This window comes from Pelophylax lessonae (assembly GCF_965119305.1).
Source record: "Pelophylax lessonae genome assembly, chromosome: 4".
NCBI lineage: Eukaryota > Metazoa > Chordata > Amphibia > Anura > Ranidae > Pelophylax > Pelophylax lessonae.
The window spans coordinates 670674218-670701534 of NC_138771.1; the positions used below are offsets into that span (position 1 = coordinate 670674218).

Consider the following 27317-nt stretch of genomic DNA (forward strand, 5'->3'; position numbering starts at 1 on the left):
ACTGTAGTAATGTCACTGGTCCCCCCAAAAGTGTCAAAAATGTCAGTTCGGTGTCCGATCTGTCTGCCGCAATGTCGCAGTCCCACTAAAAATCGCTGATCACCACCATTACTAGTAAAAAAAAATAAAATATATAAAAATTACATAAATCTTTCCCCTAGTTTTTAGACGCGATAATGTTTGCGCAAACCAATCAATATACATTTATTGGGATTTTTTTCTACCAAAGATATGTAGCAGAATGAAAATTGGCCTAAAAGGATGAAAAAAATTTTTTTTTAAATTTTTTTTTAATTGGGAATGTTTTCCCGGCAGAAGCGCTCCTCACTCTGTGACGGTGGCTGTGACATCCACTGTCACAATTTTAATATACATCACAGCTCCCCCATATCACAGCCCCCTCTCACATCATAGCCCCCCATACCAAAGCTCCCCCTCACATCACAGCTCCTCCATATCACAGCCCCCTTTCACATCATAGCCCCCCATACCATAGCTCCCCCTCACATCACAGCTCCCCCATATCACAGCCCCCTTTTCACATCATAGCCCCCCATACCATAGCTCCCCCTCACATCACAGCTCCCCCATATCACAGCCCCCTTTCACGTCATAGCCCCCCATACCATAGCTCCCCCTCACATCACAGCTCCCCCATATCACAGCCCCCTTTTCACATCATAGCCCCCCATACCATAGCTCCCCCTCACATCACAGCTCCCCCATATCACAGCCCCCTTTTCACATCATAGCCCCCCATACCATAGCTCCCCCTCACATCACAGCTCCCCCATATCACAGCCCCCTTTTCACATCATAGCCCCCCATACCATAGCTCCCCCTCACATCACAGCTCCTCCATATCACAGCCCCCTTTCACATCATAGCCCCCCATACCATAGCTCCCCCTCACATCACAGCCCCCCATATTACATCACAGCCCCCTCTCACATCACAGCCTATCCATATCACAGCTCCTCCCTCTTACATCACAGCCTGTCCATATCCCAGCTTCTCCCTCTCACATCACAGCCCCCTCTCACATCACCGCCCGTCCATATCCCAGCTCCTCCCTCTCACATCACCGCCCGTCCATATCCCAGCTCCTCCCTCTCACATCACAGCCCGTCCATATCACAGCTCCTCCCTCTCACATCACCGCCCGTCCATATCCCAGCTCCTCCCTCTCACATCACAGCCCATCCATATCACAGCTCCTCCCTCTCACATCACAGCCCCCTATATCACAGCCCCCTCTCACATCACAGCCCCCTATATCACAACTCCTCCCACTTACATCACAGCCCCTCCATATCACAGCTCCTCCCTCTTACATCACAGCTCCCTTTATCACGTAACAGCTCCCCCATATCATAGCTCCCCCTTCATCACAGCTCTCCTTTCTTACATCACAGCCCCCACTTCACAATTTCTCCCTCTTACATTACAGTCCCTCATAGCACAGTGCCCCCCCCATTCTGATCACAGCCCCTCTCACATTACAGCTCCCCCTTCTCACATCACAGCCCCCCTATATCACAGCTTCTCTCACATCACAGCCCCTCAGTATTACAGTTCCCCCTCTCACAGCCCCTCATATCACAGCTTACCCCCCATTTCATAGCTCCAACACTTTTCACATCACAGCCCCCCCCATATCACATCTTCTAACTGTTATATCACAGCCCCTCATATCACAGCTCCCCCTCACAGTCTCCCCCCCTCCATTTCACAGCTCCCCCCTCTAACATCACTGCCCTAGATATCACATCACAGTCCCTCAGTATTACAGTCCCCCCCTCTCACAGCCCCTCATATCACAGCTCACCCCTCACAGCCCCCCCATTTAACAGCTTCCTTCTCTTACTTCACAGCCCCCCCCCCCCATATGACAGCTCTCTGACATCTGGCTTCTGTTTCTATAGTAACCAATTGTATATAAGGAATTAAAGCAGTACCACCCAATCATATTTCCCCCTGAGGAAGACATGCGACCCTGTGTCGCCACGCGTAGGGGAGGGGCCCGGACGGTTCTCTGCTGTATCCAGAAAGTACCGGAGCAGCTTTTACAGATCTTCCACTTCTGCCTGGTTACCATCACACATGCTGATAAACAAAAGCTGTTTCTAGTTTGGTGCACTGCAAGCACCTTTTAAATGTGAGTACCTGTCTACATGTTTTTTATTATTGAATAAATTTAAAGAGGTATAAGCACTATTCAAGTCCTCCTTCCTTTCATGTTACAACCATTGATTTCCATGACTGGTGTTGTCCGGAGAGTGACGCTTCACTGAGGGGCTAACGCTTACTCCCTGGCTCCAGGAAAGGTGGCCCTTGAGGGGCAAAATTGCGCTTTTAGACCTATGCTTAGCCGCTAGGTCACAGGAGCGGACGTGAGGACCCAATCACATAGGGTGGAGAGGTGAAGGCACTTGTCACCACTAAGGATACCATTGGATCACTCATAGTGGACTTGTTAGAGTGCACCTCTGGAGAGTGAAATATTTCTCTGATAACGGGAAAATGCCATCAGCCCTTTATTAAGCGATAATTGTTTATATCTGCTTAGGTTGTACTTGGTTGTATACAGTTATATCTTATTGTGTTCACTTCTGCACACTCAGCACCTTATATTATTGCATACAGGGTGGTTATTGTTTACATATTTTCAGTTGCATTTATATTCACTCATTTTGGTGTGCACGATTTATTATCATTATTATCCATGGACGATTTGCACCTTATTTTCATTATTGTGAATATTGCTTTTAATCTATATTATTTCATTTATTCACATTTGTAATATTTAGCACTATTGCACTTTGTATTTATTGCACACATTTTTTGGATTTATTTATTTTTCTCATTTGTTTTGCGCGGCACTTTTTTGTTTTATTCTGCTTTACACTTATGAGAGAGTGCTGTGCCCGATGCATTACTTAGAATTATACTACCCATTTTTTGCTCGCAGGATTAACACTGTAAGCTCTCTGACATCACAGCCCCCAATAATCTTCCTCCTACCTTAACTTAGTGTTGTGGAGGGTGGGTAGAGTGGCGGGGTGGATTCCTCTTCTGGGTGTGCTTGCCTGCCTCCACTGCTAGGCTCCTTCCTCCTGCCCTCCTCCTTGCTTTGGGTTCATCGGCAGGCAAATGCATTGAGGGGAGAGGGGATGGTCAGCTGCCGCTCCCCCTTTAGACCTTCTGTTCCTCCCGCCTGCTCTGCTGTGACTTCAACAGCAGCAGGGGTAGGCAGGTACATTAGGGGATCCGGGGCCTCCTTGCTGTGGGTTCAGAGGTGGGTTAGTGCATTGGGGGGGGGGGGGGGAGAGAGAGCTTTGCACCATGTAAGACTCTTTTATTGTGTCTGTAACACCCTCCTAGGTAGGTGCTAAACACATTTGGTGGCTCTGTTCTGCTTATCAGGAGAGCCGGATCTGTTAGTTTAGCCTGTCGCACGCTTCCAGGTGTGACTTATTGGGTTTGGGGAGTCTCCCCACTGTGTCCAATAAGGGAGCTTGTTGGACAGTGGAGAAAACCTAACCTATAGCGCACCAGGGTTTATGACTGTCCCAGTGGGCGGGCATTGCTGCAATGCATCCTGGGATTGGGAATAAATCTTGAGGGGGCATGTGACAGGGTGTCTTTTGGCGAGAGCAAAGTCCTTGGAGGAGGTGGACGGCTGTCTCTCCTCCTGCAGGTGTGAGGAAGGGGGTTCAGGCGGTCAGCCTAGATACTAGGTGTGGAGCTGGGCTGCAGAGGATCCAGTGTGCTGACCAGTGGAGCTGTTGGGCAGAAGACTTTGGGAAAAACAGTATTGTAAGTACTGAGGGATCTGCCTAAGTGTCTGCCTAAGAGATGGGACCACTCCAGAGAAGTCAAAGGATCAAGGAGCCAGGTCACACAGAGTGTTACAGGAAAGGGGGTGCCAAGTAGTTGACCCTGAAGATTAGGGACAAAGGGGGTGCCAGGAAGGGCCCTGAAGTTGTCCAGCAGTACAGTCTACTTTAGAGTACAGCTTGCCTCAGGATACAGTTTACCTCAGGAAGCTCAAGTAATTATTTTTACAGCCAAGGGCAAAGTGAAGCAGTCGCCTAGCTGTGACTCGCTCAACTCAGCCTTACTCAGCGTTTCTGAGCCTAAAACTTGTATTTGCATTCATGGATGCCTGTGGAGCATTGCATTTATTGCTATTCATACATTCTCATGGGAGTGTTCTGGAGCGCCTTTATTGTGTTTGCAATCAGCTAAAAACATGAATCAATCTAAAAAGTAATTTGACCAACATAATACTGTAGAATGATATCCAAAACGGTGAGAAATCATCCAGGGCAAAGCTTTGGCAAAAATAAAAGAAGTTTAGTAAAATCAGGCCTTCAACTCTCAAAAGGAGAAGACATACTGTATGGGGAGACACTGGGATCCTTGCTGATTTTATGTAAGACATTCATTTTTTCAATCATTTTATATATTCTCAGGGAGATGGAGCTGAGTGTGCTGGTGTTGATGTTGGTGGTCTCCGTGTCTCTTGCACAGGAAGGTAGGTGGCAGAACCTGAGTACACTTCCTGCTAGAGGAAATCAGCAATGTGTAATATTCAGATTCTTCTCTGCTTTTACATTTCTCCTTTATTTAAGGATGTACCACAAGGAAGATATGAGCTCTTTCCACCTACCCATTGAAAGCTCTGCTCACTGAATGAAAGCCCTTAGATCACAGAGTCCCATAGGAGAGACTTGGGGGCTGGGTGAGGTCTGAGCCAAGACCTGAGTTCAGCCCTAAAGAGATGGCTTTTTAGGGATGGAGGTGTCACAGATGTCTATCTGGATCACTCAGTACTTAGTCTGCAGGAGTGATGGGCCAGTATTGGACATTTTGTGATAGGAAAAACTCTTGGACATGTAGCACCCTCCTAGATAGGTGCTAGGAAGCAGAATAGTTTGCTCTGCCTGCTTAACAGTGGAGCAGCAGGCAAACCATAGTCTGCTCCATCTGCTTATCAGGGGAGCCTGATCAGTAGTTATGCCTGTTCCATGTGTCCATGTGTGATTCATCTGGGCTGAGGGAGTGTCCCCACTGTATCCAATAGGGGAGCCTGTTGGACAGTGAAGGAAACCCAGCCAGTGACACACAGGCTTTGTAACTATCCCAGTGGGTTGGCACAAACAGTGGTGCATCCTGGGATATGTTATAAAAGCCAAGGGCACATTTGGCAGGGCGTCTTTGGGTGGGAAGCCAGGTCCCAGGAGGAGGGTGATGGCTGTCTATCCTCCTGTCTGTATGGAGGGTGCTCACAGGCGGTCGGCCTAGTGAGCCAGAAGTGTGGTGCTGAGCCAGGAGGTCCAGTGGATGCTGACAAGTGGAGTTGAAGGCAGAACAACCTTGGGAAAACCAGTGTCCGTGAGTACCGGGAAGCTTGCCAGGGGTCTGCCCAGGAAGGGGACCACTTCAGTGAAGAGTCAGTGGACAGGAGCTAGCACACACAGCAAGTGAGAAAGGGGGTGCCAAGTTAGGACCCTGAAGAGAAACTATAACAGGATCATATTCTTTATCTTCATTTCAGTAGCAAGGTGAAGCAGCAGCCTTGCCGCACACTACAGCTAGTTGTCCTCGGATTTGTGCATAGTTCATAGTCGGAGTATCCAACTCATCCCTTCTCCCATCCCAGTTCTAAATAAAACACAAAAACCAAATCCCCTGGACTGTTCATTGTCTGAGCCAAGCATCTAAAGTGATAAGTTTCCATAGACTGTTGCTATGGATTACCAAGGAGAATCCAGAAAGTGCAATTCTCAGCAGTCCTCTAGGGGGCAGTGCTACAGACATACTGATCAGACCATAATGGGGGCTTAAAAAGTGCAGGTATATCTCTGATAGGATCAAAAAATTCACCACCACAACTGATCATATAAAAATATTAAATTAAATTTAAAGCACAATACAAAAGTGCGAAGAAGAACATTAAAAAATGTACTTGTAGTACACGGTATGTAACATATATGTTGAAATGTCCATGTGGCTTGAGTTATGTTGGCAGAACGACTAGATGCCTATATAAACGTACAATTGAACATGTTTACAATATTCAACGAGGCTATAAAAACCAAAGCGTATCGAGACTTTTCAGGAATGTACATAATAGGGACCCATCAAAATTAGGTTTCTATGGAATAGACCGAGTACAACCACACTGGTGAGGAAGTGACATGATAAAGAAATATCTAAAAATGAAATGCAGTGGATATATCAACTTAATACTCTCAGTCCACAGGGCCTAAATACAGACATAGATTTAAATTGTTTTATCCATGGTTTTTAGTTCTCTATAAGACTTTGGCTTATCCAATGGAACATATCCCTATGTTTTACCTATTTTAAATAGCATTATTTTTATGTAAGTTTTATTTATAATTGTTCCACCCAACAATTATCTTACAATTACTGTATCATATTATCACTTTATATTTTATTATGTACCCAATACCCATATTTCCTATTTAAATGTTCTCCTAAATTAATTATTTGAAGATTAATGGTTCCACCATAAATAGAAACATTTTTTATACAATCAAAATGAATCTTAATATATATATATATCAAACAATTAAATCTAATTTTAATATGTATTTATTTAAAACCCATGCTTCCTTATCCTAAACTTAAAAGTTTTTATGTAATTTAGTTCTAATTTAACAAATAATATTATATATTTATTGTATATGGTACATATAATCTTAGTTCATAGCGCTCCCTTGTTCATCTTAACTCCCTTTTAATTTTAAGATTATAATTAAGATTTTTGATGTAATTTTTCATCAAGGTTCTTAATATCAGGGTTGCCGAGTAGACCTGCTTTTATTAACCACTTCCGTACAGGGCACTTTCACCCCCTTCCTGCCCAGGCCAATTTTCAGCTTTTAGCGCTGATGCATTTTGAATGACAATCGCGCGGTCATGCAACACTGTACCTAAACCAAACTGATCATCAGTGCCCTGATTACAGAAACGTGAAAAACAGTGCCAATCAGTGCCCACCATCAGTGCCCACCATCAGTGCCCACATGCGCAGTCATGCAACACTGTACCTAAACCAAACTGATCATCAGTGCCCTGATTACAGAAAAGTGAAAAACAGTGCCAATCAGTGCCCACCATCAGTTCCCACAGTGCCCACCATCAGTGCCCACAATCAGTGCCCATAGCGCTGCCAGTCAGTGCCCATCAGTGCCTGCTCATCTGTGATGCCCATCAGTGTCCATCCGTGCCGCCCGTCAGTGCTCACCAGTGCTGCCCATCAGTGCCGCCCATCAGTGCCCATCAGTGCCGCCTCTCAGTGCCCATCAGTGCCACCTCTCTTTTTTCTTTTTTTTTGTAAGAAATAAAAAACCCAGCGGTGCTTAAAAACCACCAAAAGAAAGCACTATTTGTGTGAAAAAAATGATACAAATTTCATATGGGTAGAGTGTAGCATGACCGCGCAAGTGTGATAGCGCTAAAAGCTGAAAATTGGCCTGGGCAGGAAGGGGGTGAAAGTATTGAAGTGGTTAAACGATATTGCACAATTATATGTTTTTAATTTTCTTGGAAAATGGCAAAAGCATCCTGACTGGGGGATACGTTTACAACAATCTATAGTGAACCCAGGGAGGCCACCCATCAAAATTACATCATCCATCTAAGGAGGCTTTTTTGCCAATTATAGAGTGAGCTGGGCCCTGGAGGCCCTCTGATTTCTGGTGAGTAACCCTCACACTAACAGGTGAAGGAATATTTCAAGCACAAACACCTTTTTTAAGCAAGAAGATCTATTCAGCACTTTTTGTCACTTTTTGTGGTGGAATGTTTGCACTGAAATTTTATTTATTTCTTTGCACTTTATGAATGAATGACCTTAAAGTGGAAGTAAACCCCCCTATCGTTTTCAGCCAAGGAAGCTGCCATCTTAGCCTCTGTTTAACCACTTAAGCCCCGGAAGATTTTACCCCCATTCCGACCAGGGGGTATTTTGCCATTCGGCACTGCGTGACTTTAACAGACAATTGCGCGGTTGTGCGACACTGTACCTAAACGAATTTGACGTCCTTTTTTTTCCACAAACAGAGATTTCTTTTGGAGGTATTTGATCACCTGTGCGATTTTTTGATCACGCGCTATAAACAAAAAAAGAGCGTCAATTTTGCAAAAATAGCAATATTTTTCACATTTTTTTTATATGAAATTCCCCCCCAAAAAAATGTAAAAATCAAAATTTTTTAACATTTTCGGCCAATTTGTTTTATGCTACAGATGTTTGGTAAAAAAAATCGCAAAAAGCGTATTTTGATTGGTTTGCGCAAAAGTTATCGCGTTTACTAACAAAGGGAAAGATTTTTGTCATTTTTGTTGTTTTTTTTTTTTAACGCGTAATGGCGGCGTTCTGCGATTTTTTTTGCGGGACTGCGACATTGCGGCGGACAGATCGGACCCTTGACTGACATTTTTGACACTTTTGGGGCTACCAGTGACATTTCTACAGTAATCAGTGCTATATATATGCACTGTTACTGTAAAAATACACTGGTAGTGAAGGGGTTAACTTTATTTGGGAGGGAGGGGCTGTGTGTGTCCCTAGGGGCCTGGTTTCTACTGTGATTGGCTGTGGCTTCAGCTGTAAGGACACTGATCAACGGATCTACATACTAGATCCGCGTGATCAGTGTCTTTACAGCGAGGAGAATGACAGGTGGCTTGTTTACACAAGCTGCCTGACATTCTCCCTCTCCCCCGCCGATCGCCGAGTGGCCGGCGGACATCGGGTCCGCTGGTCACACGCGCGGGGGGGTCCGTGACCATGCGGGAGCGGGAGCGCGCCTCCGGGGGCGTGCGCTCGCTCCCTAGACCCTCACAAGCAAGCAACGTAGCCCTACGTTAGTTTGCCTGTGAGGGGCTGACCGCCGACGTAGATAGTCGTGCGGCGGTCGGCAAGTGGTTAATTTGCAACTGCCTTGATGCTGTACATGTGATCAGTTATGCCACCAGCCATTGGATGGTCTGACAGTTTGGTTGAGAGCACAACCAATGTGACAGCTAGCATTTCCGGCATGCCGGGAATATTAACTCTTTTTTGAAACTATCAAATCGATGGGTTTACTTCCGCTTTAATGTAAAATGTATATTCATATGTAATTTTGTGCACTGGATGAATATTTGCACCTTATGAATTATTGGACTTTATTTAATATTTTATTATTCATTATTTATTAATTATTTACTGTAAATAAGTAATAAATAATGAATGATAAATAAAAGATTAAATAAAGTCCAATAATTCATAATTGAATGAATCAGTCTTTATACTAGTATATATCTATATATCTATTTAGCACTCTGCACTTTTGGTACCTCAAATTGCTATCTCTATATTTTTTTTGGTTTACCCAAAAATTGATGGCAGCCGCATCTTTATATCCGATGTAGTATTTATATCTAACATTATATCACTGGGAGGCGCCATTTTCTATTTTTTTGTCTAATTCGCAATAGGAAGCATGTAGTAAAAGCACTCACTCTCTCCAAGGAAAGAACAGCTGGGGATCCCCCAGGGCAACAGCATGGTCACAGTTGACTCACTTGTCTAAATGTGGGGACACTCAGAAATTCCAAAACTGAATGACTCCACTACATTAATAGTTTAGTATACCCTAAGGGTCATAAGAGCCTTAATCCAAGATGTATGCTGATATAGGTATGGTACGTCGGATTTATTAAGCATAGGGGACAGGATAAAATGTCTCATCAGTTTTAAAGCTGCTGACCGCCAAGCCATTGGCACCTGACTAGCCACCTGCCAGGAAGTGGTGAACCAAACTATGTGTCCTGCATGCCCACCTCACTCTGTTTGCCCAAACAGAGACTGCCCCATTTAGCAAACTATCTCCTATCATCCAACAACCCACTCTAAAAGGGACAGTGCACCACCTAAAAAAGGAAGGGCCCCAATGGAAGCCGGCTAACATTAACTACTAGGCGCCGGGTCCTTACCATCTCCAGGGGTACCCCGAACTCTAGAGACAGGTACGCCCTGTTACTGTGGCTGAATGCACAAGGTGTATACCAGGATCCTTTCTATTTCTCTGAATTGGTTGACATGGTTTATAGACTATAGTTAACCAGTTAAGATTCGAGTTAACATTGCTATAGATTCTCTATGTGCAAATTAGTGATTTGTTGTCCATTTTGCTATCATAGAGCTCTCTTGTCTATGCATTTATCTCTTTGTTGATTTGCACCGTATTACATTGAATTGCATTAATGGATTCAACTGATTTACTATTAGGCTTCTTGTGGCCTTATTCCTGTGCACTTTTAGAGTGGTAGCCTGCTAACACTTAAACCCACACGTGCCAACGGTCTTTAGTATATGACTAAGTGTGTCAGTGGGGACCGAGCAGTTTAGAGAGTCATGGCAAAACAGAGGACCCGCCATTACTAGCGACTTCTTTGAGGGTTACGATACACGAACAAAAGAGTTTTCGGCATACTTTTTTTGCTCCAGCTTGGCTCAATGTAAGTATCCATATCTGGAAGGCTGCTGGGGATGCTGGAAATCCCTGTAGTAGTCCATTCTGTATACAGTGATAGCTGCCATCTTCTGGGTGATCCTCCAGCTTCTTCTCTGCACACTTGCTCAGCATCACAGAAAAGCTTTTTTTTCAATGTGAATAATGCATTCTGTTGAACATGGTGGAGAACGTGATCTCACCACCCCTCCTCTCCACCTCATCCAATCAGAGAAAACGTTGTATTCACTGAGAAAAAATACAAGGTGTGATATGAATGACAGAAGTTATGAGGAAGTGCCCCCCTGTGGTTAGTTTTTAGAGGGGAAGCCACCCACACAAAGCCCAGAAGACAGCTGCTATCACTGTATACAGTGATTTCCAATATCCCCAGCAGCTCTTCAGGATTTAGATATGGCTACTTTTATGGAACCTGATAGGACTTATGTAAGAATGCAAAAAATATAATTTCTGGAGTTCAGATTGCATGTTATATGGTAACCTGCAACCAATAATATCATAATTAAATGTACTCATACCACAATGTCACGTACCTGGTCGGAGGCCGAAGTGCTGTGAGGGCTTCCCTTGGGACTGATTGCAGGGCACCCCTGAAGGTGGTAACAGGGAGTGCTATGACCAAAGGAGCAGGTATTGCCAGCTGCGACAGGCTGTGTGATGCGGGAATGTCTTCTAGATGGCAGCTGGACAAGCGGGATACACTGCTGGGCAGGAGTCCCTCAGATGTATCCGATGAGACTTGGCAGAAGGGAGAGCCAGAAGCAGGGTCAGGAGCCAGTCCAGATGTCGTATACTGAATGTCGCCAGGGGTAAGGCAGGAAGCAGATTTAGGAGGAAGCTGAGGTCAAACACTGGTATTTAGACAGCAGAAGAGCAAGCCAGAGGCCATACACGGATCAGCAGGCGGAAGCAGGGTCAGTGGAACAGCCCAAGGGTCAAAGCCAGGAATAGAGACAAGAAAGGTCAAAGGCAAGCTGGGTCGGTAACAGGAAATCCAATAGAATCAAGAACAGGAACACAGGAACACACATGGGAAGCTGAAGATCATCCAGCAGCTAATGGCTTTAATAAGCCACTGAGCGCCAGAATCTGTCACATATTGCATGCACTTTGGCGCATGCGCTTACGCACTGGCACATGGATCCTCATGGCCATTTGTGTCCGTGCATGCAAACGCATTTGCAGTGGCCAATTTCTATGTGCCAATTTTCGGTTCCGCTGGGCATTAGTGGATGTGCCAGTCCTTTTATGAACTGTTCTCTGACGCATAACTAGTGATATATTGAGGAATGTGGCAGCCAGTTTATATAGCTGATAGTGTTAGGGCTCCTATACTTCTACAACTGACGCCCCAACAATTATTAAAATCCTTTATTAGGTATTTGAGAAGATGGAAAATGTAACAAGAATCATAAATGATACTCTCAAGGTACATGAATGTATCCAATTGTTTTGTATTTTAGATTTTAGCATCTATAAATTAAATTTGAGTTTATTGTTCAGCATCTAAAGCTTTGATAAGTATCAGTAATAAGTTGTTTCTGTTTGTAAAATGTTTGTATTCTCCAGAGAAACCAACCCAGAGAAACCAACACAGCTCATGTCATTCTAAGACCTACAATTACAGAGCCATTGCAGGAAGTCAGCGCCTGTCTAAGTTCTATTACCGATCTTTCCCGCCCCTACTGTATACACATTTCTTTCTTGCTACTCCCGTTAAGAACAATGCCTTTCTCATCTACTTACAGCCTCTACACACTTGTTCTGTACATATCAACCAAGAAGTCACTAGTTTTAAGACAGACTTGGAGTCTTTGGACTGGAGGCACATCTGTATGACCTGGGACTCCAACACTGGAGTGGTCAAACTTCGGGTCAGCTGGAAACCCTACCATGGAGGAGTCTCCATAAAAGGGTCTTCCGTCACAGCAGAAACCAGCATTGCTCTAGGGCAAGACCAAGACTCTTTTGGTGGAAGATTTGACTCTAAGTAGTCTCTTGTTTGTGAAATAAGTAAAATCCACATGTGGGATTATGCCTTGACACCAGAAGACATCCAGAAGGTTGTCTCTGGTGATCTCTATCGAAATGTCATTAATTGGAAGTGTCTACTTTATGCTGTGAAAGGAGATGTTTTTGTCCAGACTAACAATTTGTGTAAGTCTGCCATCTTCACTATATACATACAGTAAGCTCCTTCAACGTACAGAATAACTCTAAAAATTATGATTTATTTGTCATGAACATCAACATCAACAATGAGAGGTGACGATGACAATTATAAGAGAAAAATTTTATTTTTCCTACAGCTTACCTGTAAAATCCTTTTCTTGGAGTACATCATGGGACACAGAGCCCTAAATCATAACATATGGTTATATAGCCACCTTCAGGTGAAGGACACTGGTAGCCAATCAGAAAGGATGTCCCCCTATATAACCCCTCCCACACAGGAAGTGCCTCAGTTTTGTAGCAAGCAGTAAAGACTCCATAGAAGAGGGGAGGGACTTATGTGTCCCGTGATGTACTCCAAGAAAGGGACTTTACAGGTAAGCTGTAGAAAAAATCATTTTATTCTTTATCATACATCACGGGACACAGAGCCATAAATCATAACATATGGGATGTCCTTAAGCAATGCATCTGAGGGGAGGGGGACACCAAAAAATACGGCCATCTGATCACCAAAAGGATCACACCGCTTCCTGCAGAACACTGCGGCCAAATGCAGATTCCTCCTGGGACCTAACATACACTCGATAGAAACGAGTGAACGTATGTACCGACGACCAGCAAATCTGAGCCATAGAGGCTTGATGGCGATGTGCCCAATAGGCACCTACTCCTCTGGTACAATGTGCCTTTACAGGAAAAAGGTGGAACCTTCCCTACTAAATCCTATGCCTAGGTAATAACCTGTCAAATCCAAATGAGAAATTGCAGACTTAGATGCTGCAAATCCCTTCTTGGACCCTTCTGGCAGCACAAACAAGCTCTCGGTCTTACCAATCTGAGATGGAAAACTTAAGTGCACGCATTACATCAATAGAATGCAAAAAACGTTTCCTCCTCTGAGTGAGAATCTGGAAAACAGGAAGGTAGTATAATGTCCTGATTCAAATAAAAGGCGGACACCACCTTGGGAAAAAAAACCTTGGTGTGCACATAGAATTACCTTAAAGCGGAGTTCCACCCTAAAATTAAACTTACCTCCATCTTCATGCCCGGGGTTACCTGAAAAACAAATGGATAATCGCAATTTTTATTTTTTTTTTTACTTACTTGGTTTAGAAGAAAATATACTTACCTTACTTCCTCTTCCTCCCCTCGGCGGCCACGGCGATTCGTCACTTCCTGGCTTGCAATGATTCCTGGGAGCTGAACGTCATCGCTCCCAGGAATCAATGCTCCTGCATCGGCCCGACGTCAGTTCCGGTGCAGGCGCCGTCATACCTTGCTAAACAGCTTCTGGGCATGCCCAGAAGCTGTGCAGGGATGACGCTGTGGCACCGGAAATGACGGCGGGGCCGGTGCAGTTCATTGTGGGACCGAAGAAGACGGAAGAGGACACAGAAGAGGATCGCGCTGGCTTCAAGCTGCCCACACCTAAGATGGCAGCGCTGGACAATACTTTTTCAAGGTAAGTATTTTTCTAAAAGGTAATTGCAACCCGGGACGGATCAGAGGCTAGCCATTGTGGAATGTACTAGCCCTGACTGTCCAGGGGGTATTGTTTGATTTAAAAAAAAAGCTTTCCCAGGGTGGAACTCTGCTTTAACTTGATTTGACATTAAAGAATGGCTCTTTACAAGAAAGAGCTGCCAGTTCTGATACCCTTCTAGCTGAAGTTATCGTAATCAAAAAGACCAGTTTTCTGATCAAACGAACCAGGGGAACTGGCCCCAGAGGTTCAAAAGGCTGTTTTTGTAAAACTGCCAGCACCAAATTTAGGTCCTAAGGACACAATGATGGCTTCACAGGTGGAAGAAAACATAACATTCCCTGGAGGAAAGTCTGAACCAACAAATAGGAAACTATCGGTTCTTGGAAGAAAACCGATAAGGCTGACATTTGCCCTTTAATAGTGCTCAAGGCTTATTTCATATCTATCCCTGCTTGAAGGAAGCTAGACTGTACAGCAGGGTGGAATATTGGACCTTGAGAGAGTAGGTCCAGACGCAGTGGAAGAACCCAAGGCCTCGTCACGCCAACCTTTGGATTTGTGCATACCAAACCCTCCTCCGCCATGCAGGAGCTACCAAAATTACTGGTTTCCCCTCTAGCTGAATCCTGCGCAATAAACACGGTATCAGCTGTACCGGAGGAAAGGCATAAATCAGGGAATACTCCTCCCAAGGAGTCACCAAAGCATCCACTCCGACTTCTAGTGGATCCCTGGTCCTGGACACAAATCTCTTTAACTTGTTGTTGAACCTGGATGCCAACAGATCTACATCTGGGTCCCCCCAGCGTAGGCAAATTGATTGAAAAATCTCAGGATGTAGGGACCATTCCCTTGGAAACATCTATTGACGGCTCAAAAAATATGCCTGCCAGTTCTCTATTCATAGAATAAACACTGCTGTCCGGCATGGCACAAACTCCTCTGCCCGGGACAGGATGATATCTACCTCTTTCTGGGCTGACTGACTCCTTGTGCCTCCTTGATGGTTGACATAAGCCACGCCGTGGCATTGTCAGATTGCACCCCGAAGTGACCCCGAAGTCCAGTATTTCAAACCCCGACTGCTCGGATTTATAGAATTTTGATGGGGAGATGTTTCTCTACCAAAGACCATTTTCCCTGGACAGTGGCTTCCTCCAGAACCGCTCCCCAGCTGGAGAGACTGGCCTCTGTAGTCACCACTTTCCAGGTCACTGGAAGAAAGGATTCCCCCTCTTCCAGATAACTGGTCAACAACCACCAACTCAGACTCTGACGTACTCTTGGTACCAGAGACATGGACCAGTCCAGAGACTGAACCCTTCCAGTACATGTAGACAGAATGTTGTTCTGTAAGGGTCTGGCATGGAATTGAGCATAGGGAATTGCTTTGAATGCAGACACCATCTTTCCTAGTAACATCATGCAAAGACGTATAGAAGGACATCTCTGCCTTACTATGGATCGAACCAGATCCTTTAGGTCTGAGATGTTTCTTGCTGGCAAGAATATCTTTGCCTGTGCCGTGTCCACAAGAAGACCCAGGTTTTCCAGACGCTGGACCGGCTGTAATGCTGACTTTACTAAGTTCAGTATCCAACCCAGACGTTCTAGAAATTGTACTGTCTGGAAGACATTTCGACTTAGAGCCGAAGCAAATGGATCTTATTAGTAATAGATCATCCAGATAGCCTATTACAGATATCCCACCCAATACAAAGTCAATGAACAAATTGACTCCACAAGGAAAGTGCAAACGTTCAGAAACTGGTTTAGAGCTTTGAGATCCAATGCCAGAAAGAGAGACCTTTCTAGGGAACCCAGATGGTTGAGTCCGTCGGCCCCATCTGGAATTAGAAACACGGGTAGTATGAGTGCTGGGGATCTTAAAAGAAAGAAACTTGCTCTTCCTTTTCACAGGTAACAACGTACTCTCTCCCCCTCCCCCCAAGATCTTTTGGATATACTTATCCAGATTATCACCCCCTTTTTACATGGTAATTCCGCAGACCAGCTCTTTAACTAAAGGATTCTGCACATATGCACTGTCATCAGAAAAACTCATGACATTTGCCTTATGGAGTCCGTAAGAGCATCCACTGCGAAACATAAAGTGCGATGTAGATCTGACAGATTTTCCACAGACTCTCCTTGAGAAGGAACTGTCTTGGACACTTGCTTTATGTGGTCTTTTAAAGACTGACAAACTCCTATGGTCGCTACTGCTGATTGTATCGCAGATCCTGCAACCGCAAAGGAGGCTTTCCATAAAGATTTCAACTTCTTATCTGCTGGATCTTTCAAAAACCTGGACCTTATCCAAAGGGCAGGTTAAAATCTTGTTAACTGAAGAAATGGCAGCATCCACAGAGGATATATACCATTTCTTAGTAAACTTTTTCCTCCGTAGGATACAATAGTAAAAACTTTTTAGGAGGAATAAAAAAATCCTAACAGGATGGTCCCAATCATTATACATTTTTTGCTTCAAGAGCAGATGTATGGGAAACGTCTGAGGACTATGAGGAGGGCGCAATGAGCCTAGAGAGGAAAAAGAGACTTCAGACATCTCTAGGGGAGAAAATTTGTGTCCAGACTGCACCATTTCAGTAAGACACTTAACGAACAATCTCTAGATTTGAGAGGCTGACAGAGACTCCTCTGACCCTGACTCCCCAGAAGTGGAAATCTCAGCTTGACCTTCTATAGGGTCATCATCAGCTACTTCTTCCACTCCTCTCCCCAATTCTGAACTGAATTCAGGGGGTGGCTCAGGTGAGGGGGATCTATCACGTTTCTTCCCTCTTTGTGATGCTGCAATTATGTCAGCAGTCCTTCCCTCAAGGCTGGCTAATGAAGATGCCAAATTGTTCTTAGTGACGTAGGTCACCTGGGGTAGCTACTATGCCTGTCAACCGTAATGGCTCAGATTGGCTAATTGCCTCTGGATGCTCAGGGGGAGTAGACACATAGGAAGCACGGCTAGGACTTTCAAGGCCTGACGGTGGCATCACAGTGCCCCTTCCAACTGTGCCCCCCCCCAGCCCTCTTTGGGGCAGTCCTTGTTTTATAGCAAGACAAACTTGAGGTACTAACTTCAGTGTACCCAAGGCTTCTGCCAAGCCTATACAGCTTATCACACACAGCACTAATTATCCCAAGATACAGGACCTGTTTGTGCCAGTAACATACACCCACAGTGATTCACGCAACCCAGCTGCTGCTGCTCTGTGTCCCCTTCAGCCTCAGCAGACGCTAGCGTGTTGGAAACAGTATCTTCTAAATCACGCCCATTTATACTGTACTGTGCATGCATGGCGTGCTACAGTATGTGGCGTCCACGTGCACGCCAATTTAATTTAAACACGCCCTCCATGCGGCATACGCCTGTGATAACAATAGGCAAAGAAATAATGTTTAAACAAACTTTGCATCAATTCCACAACTGCACAAGCTCATATAATCACAATTGATATAAATGGCACATTTTAATCCCTGAGAAAAAGCCAGAGCTTTCAACAAGATGTATTATGCATAGATTAACATCCACAGTCTCATGCACACATTGGTTTGCCACAGCTGATACCTTTTAGGTAACCAGCACAGGTGAAAACAGCGTGTCAGAAAAACAAGCACAGACAAGATGTATTTTGCCTAGGCTTAACATCCATAGTCTCATGCAAAGACTCACATGGCACTTGGTCTATGTTATCTTTTCAAAGGGAACAGTGCAAAAAATATTTACAATCTGCAATTATGCCAGCAATTTTTACCTTCAAGGTTTTCTGTATGTGTAAATATTCTAAATTGGACTCACCAGTCCTGCTGCAGGATTATGTATGAAACAGGAATCCAATCTTCACCCACAGCAAACTTTGTCTTGGAGACCTTCAAGGACTGGGTCCCCTTATTTTAGAGGGGCCACAGCCTTGGACCTGTAGAGCACCCTGCATGGAGCGCCTTTAGGATTTGGTATTTCAAGGGTCCGGATCCCAGGGTCCAACGCCTAAAAAGGACAACATTACAGGCAAAACCTTGTATCTGCTCCCCAAGGCTCAGGTACCATCTTTTTAGTCTATTGACTGTTTGGGATGGATCTAATAGCTAACCCCTTAGATTCAGTGATCTTTGATCGGGGTATGTAGCATAATCTTCTTTCTTCTTCTTTGAAACATAACAAACATGTGGAGCACCTCTCCACAGTGACCTTCACCTTTAGACACTGGCGAAAAAACTGAGGTACTTCCTGTGTGGGAGGGGTTATATAGGGGGACATCCTTTCTGATGATGATATGTTATGATTTTTTTTTTTTTTTCCATAAAGATTTTTTTATTTTTAAAAAGAGGTATACAACACAGGTTAAACAAAATGTGTTACAATAAAAATAATTTTTCAAAAACATATTATAACATGTTAACAAATTCAGTAGTGAGGTTAGACAAACCACTGGTGTTATCTCCTGTCACACTCAGAATGAACAAAAAGGAAACAGATAAGAAAAGACATTATTATGGGCGTATCAGAGTCTCAGTTGTTAAACAAATGAACCCGACCAGGGAGCAAACTTTTACTTACATACAAAATGCTAACCAGCCTTAATGTAATTGCAACTAAATTGTAAAGACCATTTACAATAAAACGGTATAACGGTGTGGAAATAGTCACTCAAAAAAATGTTTTAACCCTTTCATGGCATACTTAAGAATAGTGAGGTTTGGCCAGTTTAAGAAATAATGTGTTAAAGTTTGCTGACGGATCTAAAAATTGGTGCTGGGGTCCATCAGGGATAATACGCCGTTGGTTAAGATAGGAAATGAGATACGAGTGTGACATCGGATGTAGCTTATATTTGAGAGGATGAGAGAGAGAAAGGGAAAGTAGGGACAAAGGGTTGGGAAGGGGGGGATAGCAGGGACCTCCACCTCCCCGGGGGTGAGGTCAAGTGTAAGGCATTAAGAACCATTTGGCCTTTAATAGGTGGCTCTTAGGGGGTGGTCATAACCGAGGTATAGGTCACAGATTGTTTGAAGCTGGACCAGGCCTGCCACTTAGTGGCAAAGTCTGAGAATGTGTCGTGAGCAATGCTAATCAGCTCTTCCATTTGCTCAATATGGTTCAGCCTGAGGAACCATTCCTTGATAGAAGGAATCGTGGGTGATCTCCAATGACACGGGATGCATAACTTGGCTGCTGTTACCATGTACATGGCCAACGACTTCCTGTAACTGTGTCTACGTGAGGGTGGCCAGTGCAACAGGTATTGCACCGGTGATGCACGGCGCATGGTTCAAAGCCAAGAAAATAAACTTAGCAGCTGGCCCCTTGACCTCTATTCGATGGAACCCTGCTTTTGCACCAGGGATGTCTAGCTCCTTCCTTCATGACATCTGGCCATGCGAAAGAGTTCCAGCTAAACTTTTTTTCCACAAGGGTTCTCCCTTGTCCTGGGAGGCGATTAACCAAAATATCCAACCCCACTCCATTCCGCTATGGATATTTTTTCAGATTCACCACTTCCTGACTCACCGGCGATCCCTATCCAACTGGACGAGGTCTCCGATGGAGATTGAGGCTCTCTGTTAAAGATCTGGCCCTCAGAGACATGTAATCTCGACTCTGTATCGCGTATTGCTATCTCCCCCTCCGCTCTCTTCCTCATCCTTTGTCCAGGCTTGGTCCAGAGATCTGGATCTTTCCCTCACGGAACTGGAATGGTCCTCTGTTTGCCAGACCATTCAAAAAGCTTAAATGAGCGTTGCGATTCAGGAGAATGGATACAAAATCCTTACTAGATGGTACCAAACCCCAGATCGACTTCATAAATTCTGTCCCACCGTCCCGAATATCTGCTGGCGATGCAACAAAGAACAAGGAACTATGTTACACATTTGGTGGGAATGCACGGCTCTTCGACCTTTTTGGACGAAAGTTCATGATCTGATCAAAGAAACCACCTCGAGAGATTTAGATATGTTATGATTTAAGGTGTCTCATGATGTACGATAAAGAAAATCACATGACATGGAATCAATCTTCTCATGGAGTAACTCCAAAAACTGAAAAAAATTTAAAAGAAGATTCTTAGTGATGAAAGTTTATTGAGTCCTAACATAACTTCTATCCTGAGATATATGAGTGTATCCAATTGTTGTTTAATTATGATTTTAGTACCTATAAATACATTATGATTTTATCATTCAGCAATCTGTAGCAGTAATGATCTTTGTCTGTTTTCTTCCCTAGACATGGAGGGTAAAGTCTTCGTCTTCCCCAAAGAAACTAACAGAGATCATGTCATTCTAAGACCTACAACTACAGAGCCATTGCAGGAAGTCAGTGTCTGTCTACGTTCCTATACCGAACTTTCCCGCCCCTATACTACTTTCTCTCTCGCTACTCCTGGGAAGGACAATGCCTTTCTCTTCTACTTACTGCCTCCAAATACTTTTAGGATGCATATCAACCAAGAAGCCACTAACTTTAAAACAGACCCAGAGTCTTTGGACTGGAGGCACATCTGTGTCACCTGGAAATCTGAGACTGGAGTCATCCAGCTTTGGGTAAATGGAAAGCTCTACCCCAGAAGAGTCTCAATGAAAGGGTCTTCTATCCCAGCTGAAACCAGCATTGTTCTGGGACAGGAACAAGACTCTATTGGTGGAGGGTTTGATGCTAAGCAGTCATTGGTTGGTGAAATAAGTGATGTTCACATGTGGGATTATGTCCTGACTCCAGAAGATGTAAAGAGGGTCATTTATAATGACCTCGATGGAAATGTCATTAATTGGAAGTCTCTAGTCTATGAAATCAAAGGGGGGGTTCTTATCCAGCCCAAACTTTAATGTCAGTCTATCAGCTTATAATATACACCTTGAGGTTGATTTACTAAAGGCAAATAAGCTGTTTACGTTCCAAGAGAATTTTCCTTAGTGTATGAGGTGCATCTCTGCTGACATCCCTCATTTGGTATGTGACACATCTGTGTGACCTGGAACTCTGACACTGGAGTGGTCCAACTTTGGGTCAACTCAGAAATGAAGCTCTACTCACTTCCATAATTCCAAGTATTTGCGGGTAAAAACACATGTGTTTTCCTGGCATGTGATTGGGTTTTCTTAGTAAAGTGGATTGTCACCACATTGACTAAGTTAAGTGAAAATTCTCTTGCAAACTGTACTGCCTGTTTGCCTTTAGTAAATCAATTTCTCTGGTTTTAAGACGCTCCAACTGCTGGTTTTGAATTTCATTAAAAACAATCATTTATTTGTCATCCACATCAACAATGGGAGTTCTTATATACTCAGCCGTATAAAGGGATTTATTTTCTTAAGTGTGTTGCACCATCCTTCTAGTAAAAACAGAACCACAAAAATAAACAACAGGTAGGAATTTTAACCCTATTGCTGCAAGTAGAATTTTTGTGTTTTTTTTTTTTTTCTTTTTTACACTTTCCACCAAACGACATACTGGTACGTCATGGCAGTTTGAGTGGTTATACCAGGGCCATGGCTGCAGTCATAACTTCAGTACCTTCATTTAGAACTGGCAATCCTTTACCACAGGGGGTCTCCAAACTTAAAAAAACCAAAAGGCTAGTTTACTGTCCTTCAGTCTTTAGGGGGACCGGGCTGTGGCCATTGAGACTAGAAAAGGTTCTGACGTCAGTGAGAAAAAATTATTCCCCATTGTTTGTTTCAGCGGGAGTAATTGTGCCCCATTGTTAGTGTCCCTGGGAGGAAATGTGCCCCATAATTGATGTCATGGGGCCCCATTGTTGATATCATTGGGAGAAATAGTGCCCCATCGTTGGTGTCTTTGGGAGAAATTGTGTCCAATTGTTGCTGTCAGTGGGAGGAATAGTGCCCCATTGTTGATGTCATTGGGAGGAATAGTGCCCCATCGTTGGTGTAATTGGGAGGAATTGTGTCCCTTCATTGGTGTCAGTGGGGGGGGGGGATATGTCCCATTATTGGTATCAGTGGATAAAACAGTGCCCCAAGGGCCAGATAAAAGCAAGCAAAGGGGCTGCATCTTGCCCCCTGGCCTGCAGTTTGGAGACCTCTGCTCTACAATGTAAAAAACATTCCTAGTGGCTAATTAGCTGCTAGATCACTTTTACAGGCAGCGGGCGGTATGATTCCTGCCCTCCAGTGCCTCTCCGGGCTCTCCCGTCCCACCGCAGAACCCAGCACCGAAGCCGACGGTTCTGCCGGCTCACAACAGAGCTGAACAACCCCGATCATCTCTATGGTCTAAGACACCAATCCATTTTTGGACTGGGAAAGCATCTGTTCAAACTGATCTAGGTTTAATCAGATGCTTTTTAAGGGCAGATGGGAGATCTGGGGTCTAACAGACGCCAGATGTCTCAACAATGATGACCTGTCATGATTTATTACTACAGTGGTATAGAAAAGAAGAACCCTCCTTTAAAATAATCACATTTTGTTGCTTTTCAGCCTGAAATGAAGACGGACACAGTTTTTGTTTTATCCAGCTGTTTTTACTTGAATGATGTAACACCAAAATGTCAGGAGAAAATAAAAAAACAATTCAAAAAAACAATCATTGAGTTGGAAAGAAGATCACCCCCTCCTAAAAATTACTTGCAAACGCGGTCAGGTGTAGCTAATCACCTTTCCAATGGCACACAAAGTCATTTGACTTTCAGCTGTGGCCATTTTGATTAGCTCAACATGAAAAGAGCTGACCAAAGTGGTCAGGGAACGTGAGGGACCCTGAAGGGGGGATCAGTGAATAAACCTTGGTTGGTCTCCCCCCATCCCCATAGCTGGAGGCACCCACTATGCTTGTCCCATGTCCATCGATGGGAGCGTAGAACCTGGGAAACATGGAGGGGATGCATATGATATGGAGGAGAGGAGAGTGTCCTAGGTCCATCAATGGGAGTGTGGAGTCTGGGAAACATGGAGGGGATGCATATGATATGGAGGAGCGGAGAATGTCCTAGGTCCATTGATTGGAGCGTGGAGCCTGGGAAACATGGAAGGGATGCATATGATATGGAGGAGAGGAGAATGTCTAAGGTCCATCAATGGGAGTGTGGAGTCTGGGAAACATGGAGGGGATACATATGATATGGAGGAGAGGAGAATGTCCTAGGTTCATTGATGGGAGCACGGAGCCTGGGAAACATGGAGGGGATACATATGATATGGAGTAGAGGAGAATGTCTTAGGTCCATCGATGAGAGCGTGGAACCTGGGAAACATGGAGAGGATACATATGATATGAAGGAGAGGAGAATGTCCTAGGTCCATCGATGAGAGCGTGGAATCTGGGAAACATGGAGGGGATACGTATGATATGGAGGAGAGGAGAATGTCCTAGGTCCATCGATGGGAGCGTGGAGCCTGGGAAACATGGAGGGGATACATATGATATGGAGGAGAGGAGAATGTCCTAGGTCCATCGATGAGAGCGTGGAACCTGGGAAACATGGAGGGGATACATATGATATGAAGGAGAGGAGAATGTCCTAGGTCCATCGATGGGAGCGTGGAGCCTGGGAAACATGGAGGGGATACATATGATATGGAGGAGAGGAGAATGTCCTAGGTCCATCGATGAGAGCGTGGAACCTGGGAAACATGGAGGGGATACGTATGATATGGAGGAGAGGAGAATGTCCTAGGTCCATCGATGGGAGGGTGGAGCCTGGGAAACATGGAGGGGATACATATGATATGGAGGAGAGGAGAATGTCCTAGGTCCATTGATGGGAGCGTGGAATCTGGGAAACATGGAGGGGATGCATATGATATGGAGGAGAGGAGAATGTCCTAGGTCCATCGATGGGAGCGTGGGAAACATGGAGGGGATACATATGATATGGAGGAGAGGAGAATGTCCTAGGTTCATCGATTGGAGCGTGGAGCCTGGGAAACATGGAGGGGGTGCATATGATATGGAGGAGAGGAGAATGTCCTAGGTCCATTAATGGGAGCATGGAGCATGGGAAACATGGAGGGGATACGTATGATATGGAGGAGAGGAGAATGTCCTAGGTTCATCGATGGGAGCGTGGAGCCTGGGAAACATGGAGGGGATACGTATGATATGGAGGAGAGGAGAATGTCCTAGGTTCTTCGATGGGAGCGTGGAGCCTGGGAAACATGGAGGGGGGTGCATATGATATGGAGGAGAGGAGAATGTCCTAGGTCCATCGATGGGAGCGTGGAGCCTGGGAAACATGGAGGGGATACATATGATATGGAGGAGAGGAGAATGTCCTAGGTCCATTGATGGGAGCGTGGAGCCTGGGAAACATGGAGGGGTCATATGATATGGAGGAGAGGGGATTGTCCTAGGGAAAATGTATCTCCCGCTGCTGATCATATATAAAAAACATTAGTGGAAGCGAATGGCGAAAGGTGCCAAATTCCTGCCTTTATGGTAAATAATTATTCCAAAATATTTCTAAAAATTATTATTTATTGATTAGTTTTACACCATAAAACATTGAATACGTGAAAAGTGTATTACGGCAAAATCAACTAATACAAATTTTTAAAATTAGAAATATTTTGGGGTAATTACTAATTGTGATGATAGGCACGTGGCATCCTTAAAATTTCTATATGTTAATTAGTTCTGTGGTTCAACAATGAGAGTTGACAATGATTGGTGAAGAGAAGGAAGGGTCTCATAGCTTAACTAAATAAAAATAGTAAACAAGATTTTTTTTTTAATATTAACAATATTTCATATTTTATAACAATTTTATAACCTTGTTCAAATCAATAAATAGTCATATAAATCATCTGGAATAAAATATACAGAGAAGCTATCTGCAAGCTGCATTCTCACTGTGTTTTTGCTTTATTCTAAAACCTGAAATCAAACTGGTTAGTTTTAATCATAGTTACATGGTTACACAGTTACATGGTTGCATGGTTACATAGTTACATAGTTACACAGTTACATGGTTACATAGTTGGAAAGGTTGAATAAAGACAATAGTCCATCCAGTTCAACCTGTGTAGGTGCCCGTGTGTCCGTGTCGGTAATTATTTCCCAGATCCCTGTATGTTGTGTTCTTTAAGACGCATGTCCAAGAGTCTTTTAAAAATATCAATACTCCCCGCTGACCCCACCAATTGTGGAAGAGAGTTCCACATCCTTATTGCTCTGACAGTGAAAATTCCCCTGCGCTTCTGGACCGGAAGGATTTGCCCCCTTAATGACCAGGCCATTTTTTTGCAAATCGGCATTGCATTACTTTAACAGACAATTGCGTGGTCCTGCGACGCTGTACCCAAATAAAATTGATGTCCTTTTTTCCCACAAATAGAGATTTATTTTGGTGGTATTTGATCACCTGTGCGATTTTTATTTAAATCAAAAGAGAGCGACAATTCTGAAAAAAAAAAAAAAAAAATATATATATATATATATATATATATTTTTTTTTTTTTCCTGCTGTATAACATTCCCAATACAAAAAAAAAAAATCTATTTTTTTTTTATCATTTCAGGCCAATTTGTATTCTGCTACATATTTTTTGTAAAAAAAAAAAACAATAAGCGTATTTTGATTGGTTTGAACAAAAGTTATCGCGTCTACAAACTAGGGGAAAAATTTATGTAATTTTTATTTAGTTTATTTTTTTTTACTAGTAATGGCGGCGATCAGCAATTTTTAGTGGGACTGCGACATTGCGGCGGACAGATCTGACACCTAGCTGACACTTTTGGGAGGACCAGTGACATTACTACTGTAATCAGTGCTAAAAATTTTGAAAAAAATAAAACATTTTTAATTTCTGCTATAAAACATCCAATAAAAAAATGTAAAATATCAAATTTCTTCATAAATTTAGGCTAATATGTATTCTGCTACATATATTTGATAAAAAAAATCCCAATAAGTGTATATTGATTGGTTTGCACAAAAGTTATCGCATTTACAAACAATAGGATATTTCTATGTCATTTTTTTTACTAGTAATAGCAGCGATCAGCGATTTTTAGAGGGATTGCGGCGGACAGATCGGATCCCTAACTGACATTTTTGACACTTTTGGGGGGACCAGTGACATAGATACATAGATAGATATCGGCACTTCGGTTTATATCAATTTATCTCAGTATTGCTGAAATAAATGGCGTGGGGGTCCCCCCCAGTCCATACCCAGCCCCTCGCGTCTGTTATGAATTTTAAGGGGAAAATTAAAAAGAAAAAAACGGCGTGGGGTTCCCCCTAAAATCCATACCAGACCCTTATCCGAGCACACAGCCTGGCTGGCCAGGATGGGGATGGGGGCGAGTGAGCGCTCCCCTCTCCTGAACCATAGCAGGCTGCATGTCCTCAATATGGGGGGGGGGGGTGCTTTGGGGTGGGGGGGCAGGGGGGCTCTGCCCCCCCACCCCAAAGCACCACGTGCCCTCATGTTGATGGGGACGAGGGTCTCTTCCTTAAACACAATAGGCTAGGTGGGACTTTAAGTGAGACCCCAGCAGGTAGTGCCCGGCGTCTCCATCCCTATAACAAGAAAAAAATAAGGTTGAAGGATTATAAGAGGTGCATGAAAGTCAGCCAGCCCCCAGTCTGATGTACTCACCCTCCAGTCTGCCACCAACCAAGTAGACCTGTCTCTTGATACAAAGAACAGGGGTTTAGTTGACACACATTTGCAAACGCATGTGAAAGCTGCAGAGCCACTTCACGGCACCCTGGTAAATCTGCAGTCCTAACACTCCTAATTTAGTGTCTCGACACTGGAAGCACATGGCTGCTAATGGATGGATGGGGGATCAGGTGAGAGGGAGACAGCCCAACCTCCCCCAACCCACCCTCATCCATGACTGGTCTGTTGTCTCAAAACTTAAATAACTAAGTTGTAACGATGGTACAAACTGGAAAGGACCAGCTGAGAAGCATTACACCTCCATCCTCTTGGTGGATGCAGTATAAAGACAGATAGGGATTTTATATATGGGGCATGGCCTGTAAAGCACAATGCCTTTCAATCCCTAATTTCCTATTTGGGACTTTGTGTGAGACAAGCAGGTCATGCTATTGGTCTCCATCCCTGTATACTGAAAAATAAGGTCAAATCAGACCGCATCC

General features: G+C 44.0%; 2 protein-coding genes and 1 pseudogene across 4 annotated transcripts in view; all 3 read left to right on the forward strand.

Annotated features, from left to right (window-relative positions):
- Positions 1–27317, forward strand: part of LOC309554229 (E3 ubiquitin/ISG15 ligase TRIM25-like) — a gene marked incomplete at its 5' end in the record, with an annotated part of 201579 nt that overhangs the window by 42617 nt on the left and 131645 nt on the right. The window lies entirely within an intron of this gene.
- LOC309554199 (uncharacterized protein) overlaps positions 1–27317 on the forward strand; it is a 116646-nt gene that overhangs the window by 10774 nt on the left and 78555 nt on the right. The window contains exon 2 of the mRNA XM_082255833.1: positions 4479–4540. Coding sequence (XP_082111959.1) covers positions 4483–4540 — 58 coding nt within the window. The 5' untranslated portion in view covers positions 4479–4482. The remainder of the gene's footprint in view (positions 1–4478; positions 4541–27317) is intronic.
- LOC309552472 (serum amyloid P-component-like) lies at positions 11950–21172 on the forward strand (annotated as a pseudogene). Its single transcript has 3 exons — positions 11950–11988; positions 12129–12716; positions 20468–21172. The product of its transcript is annotated as a serum amyloid P-component-like (transcript).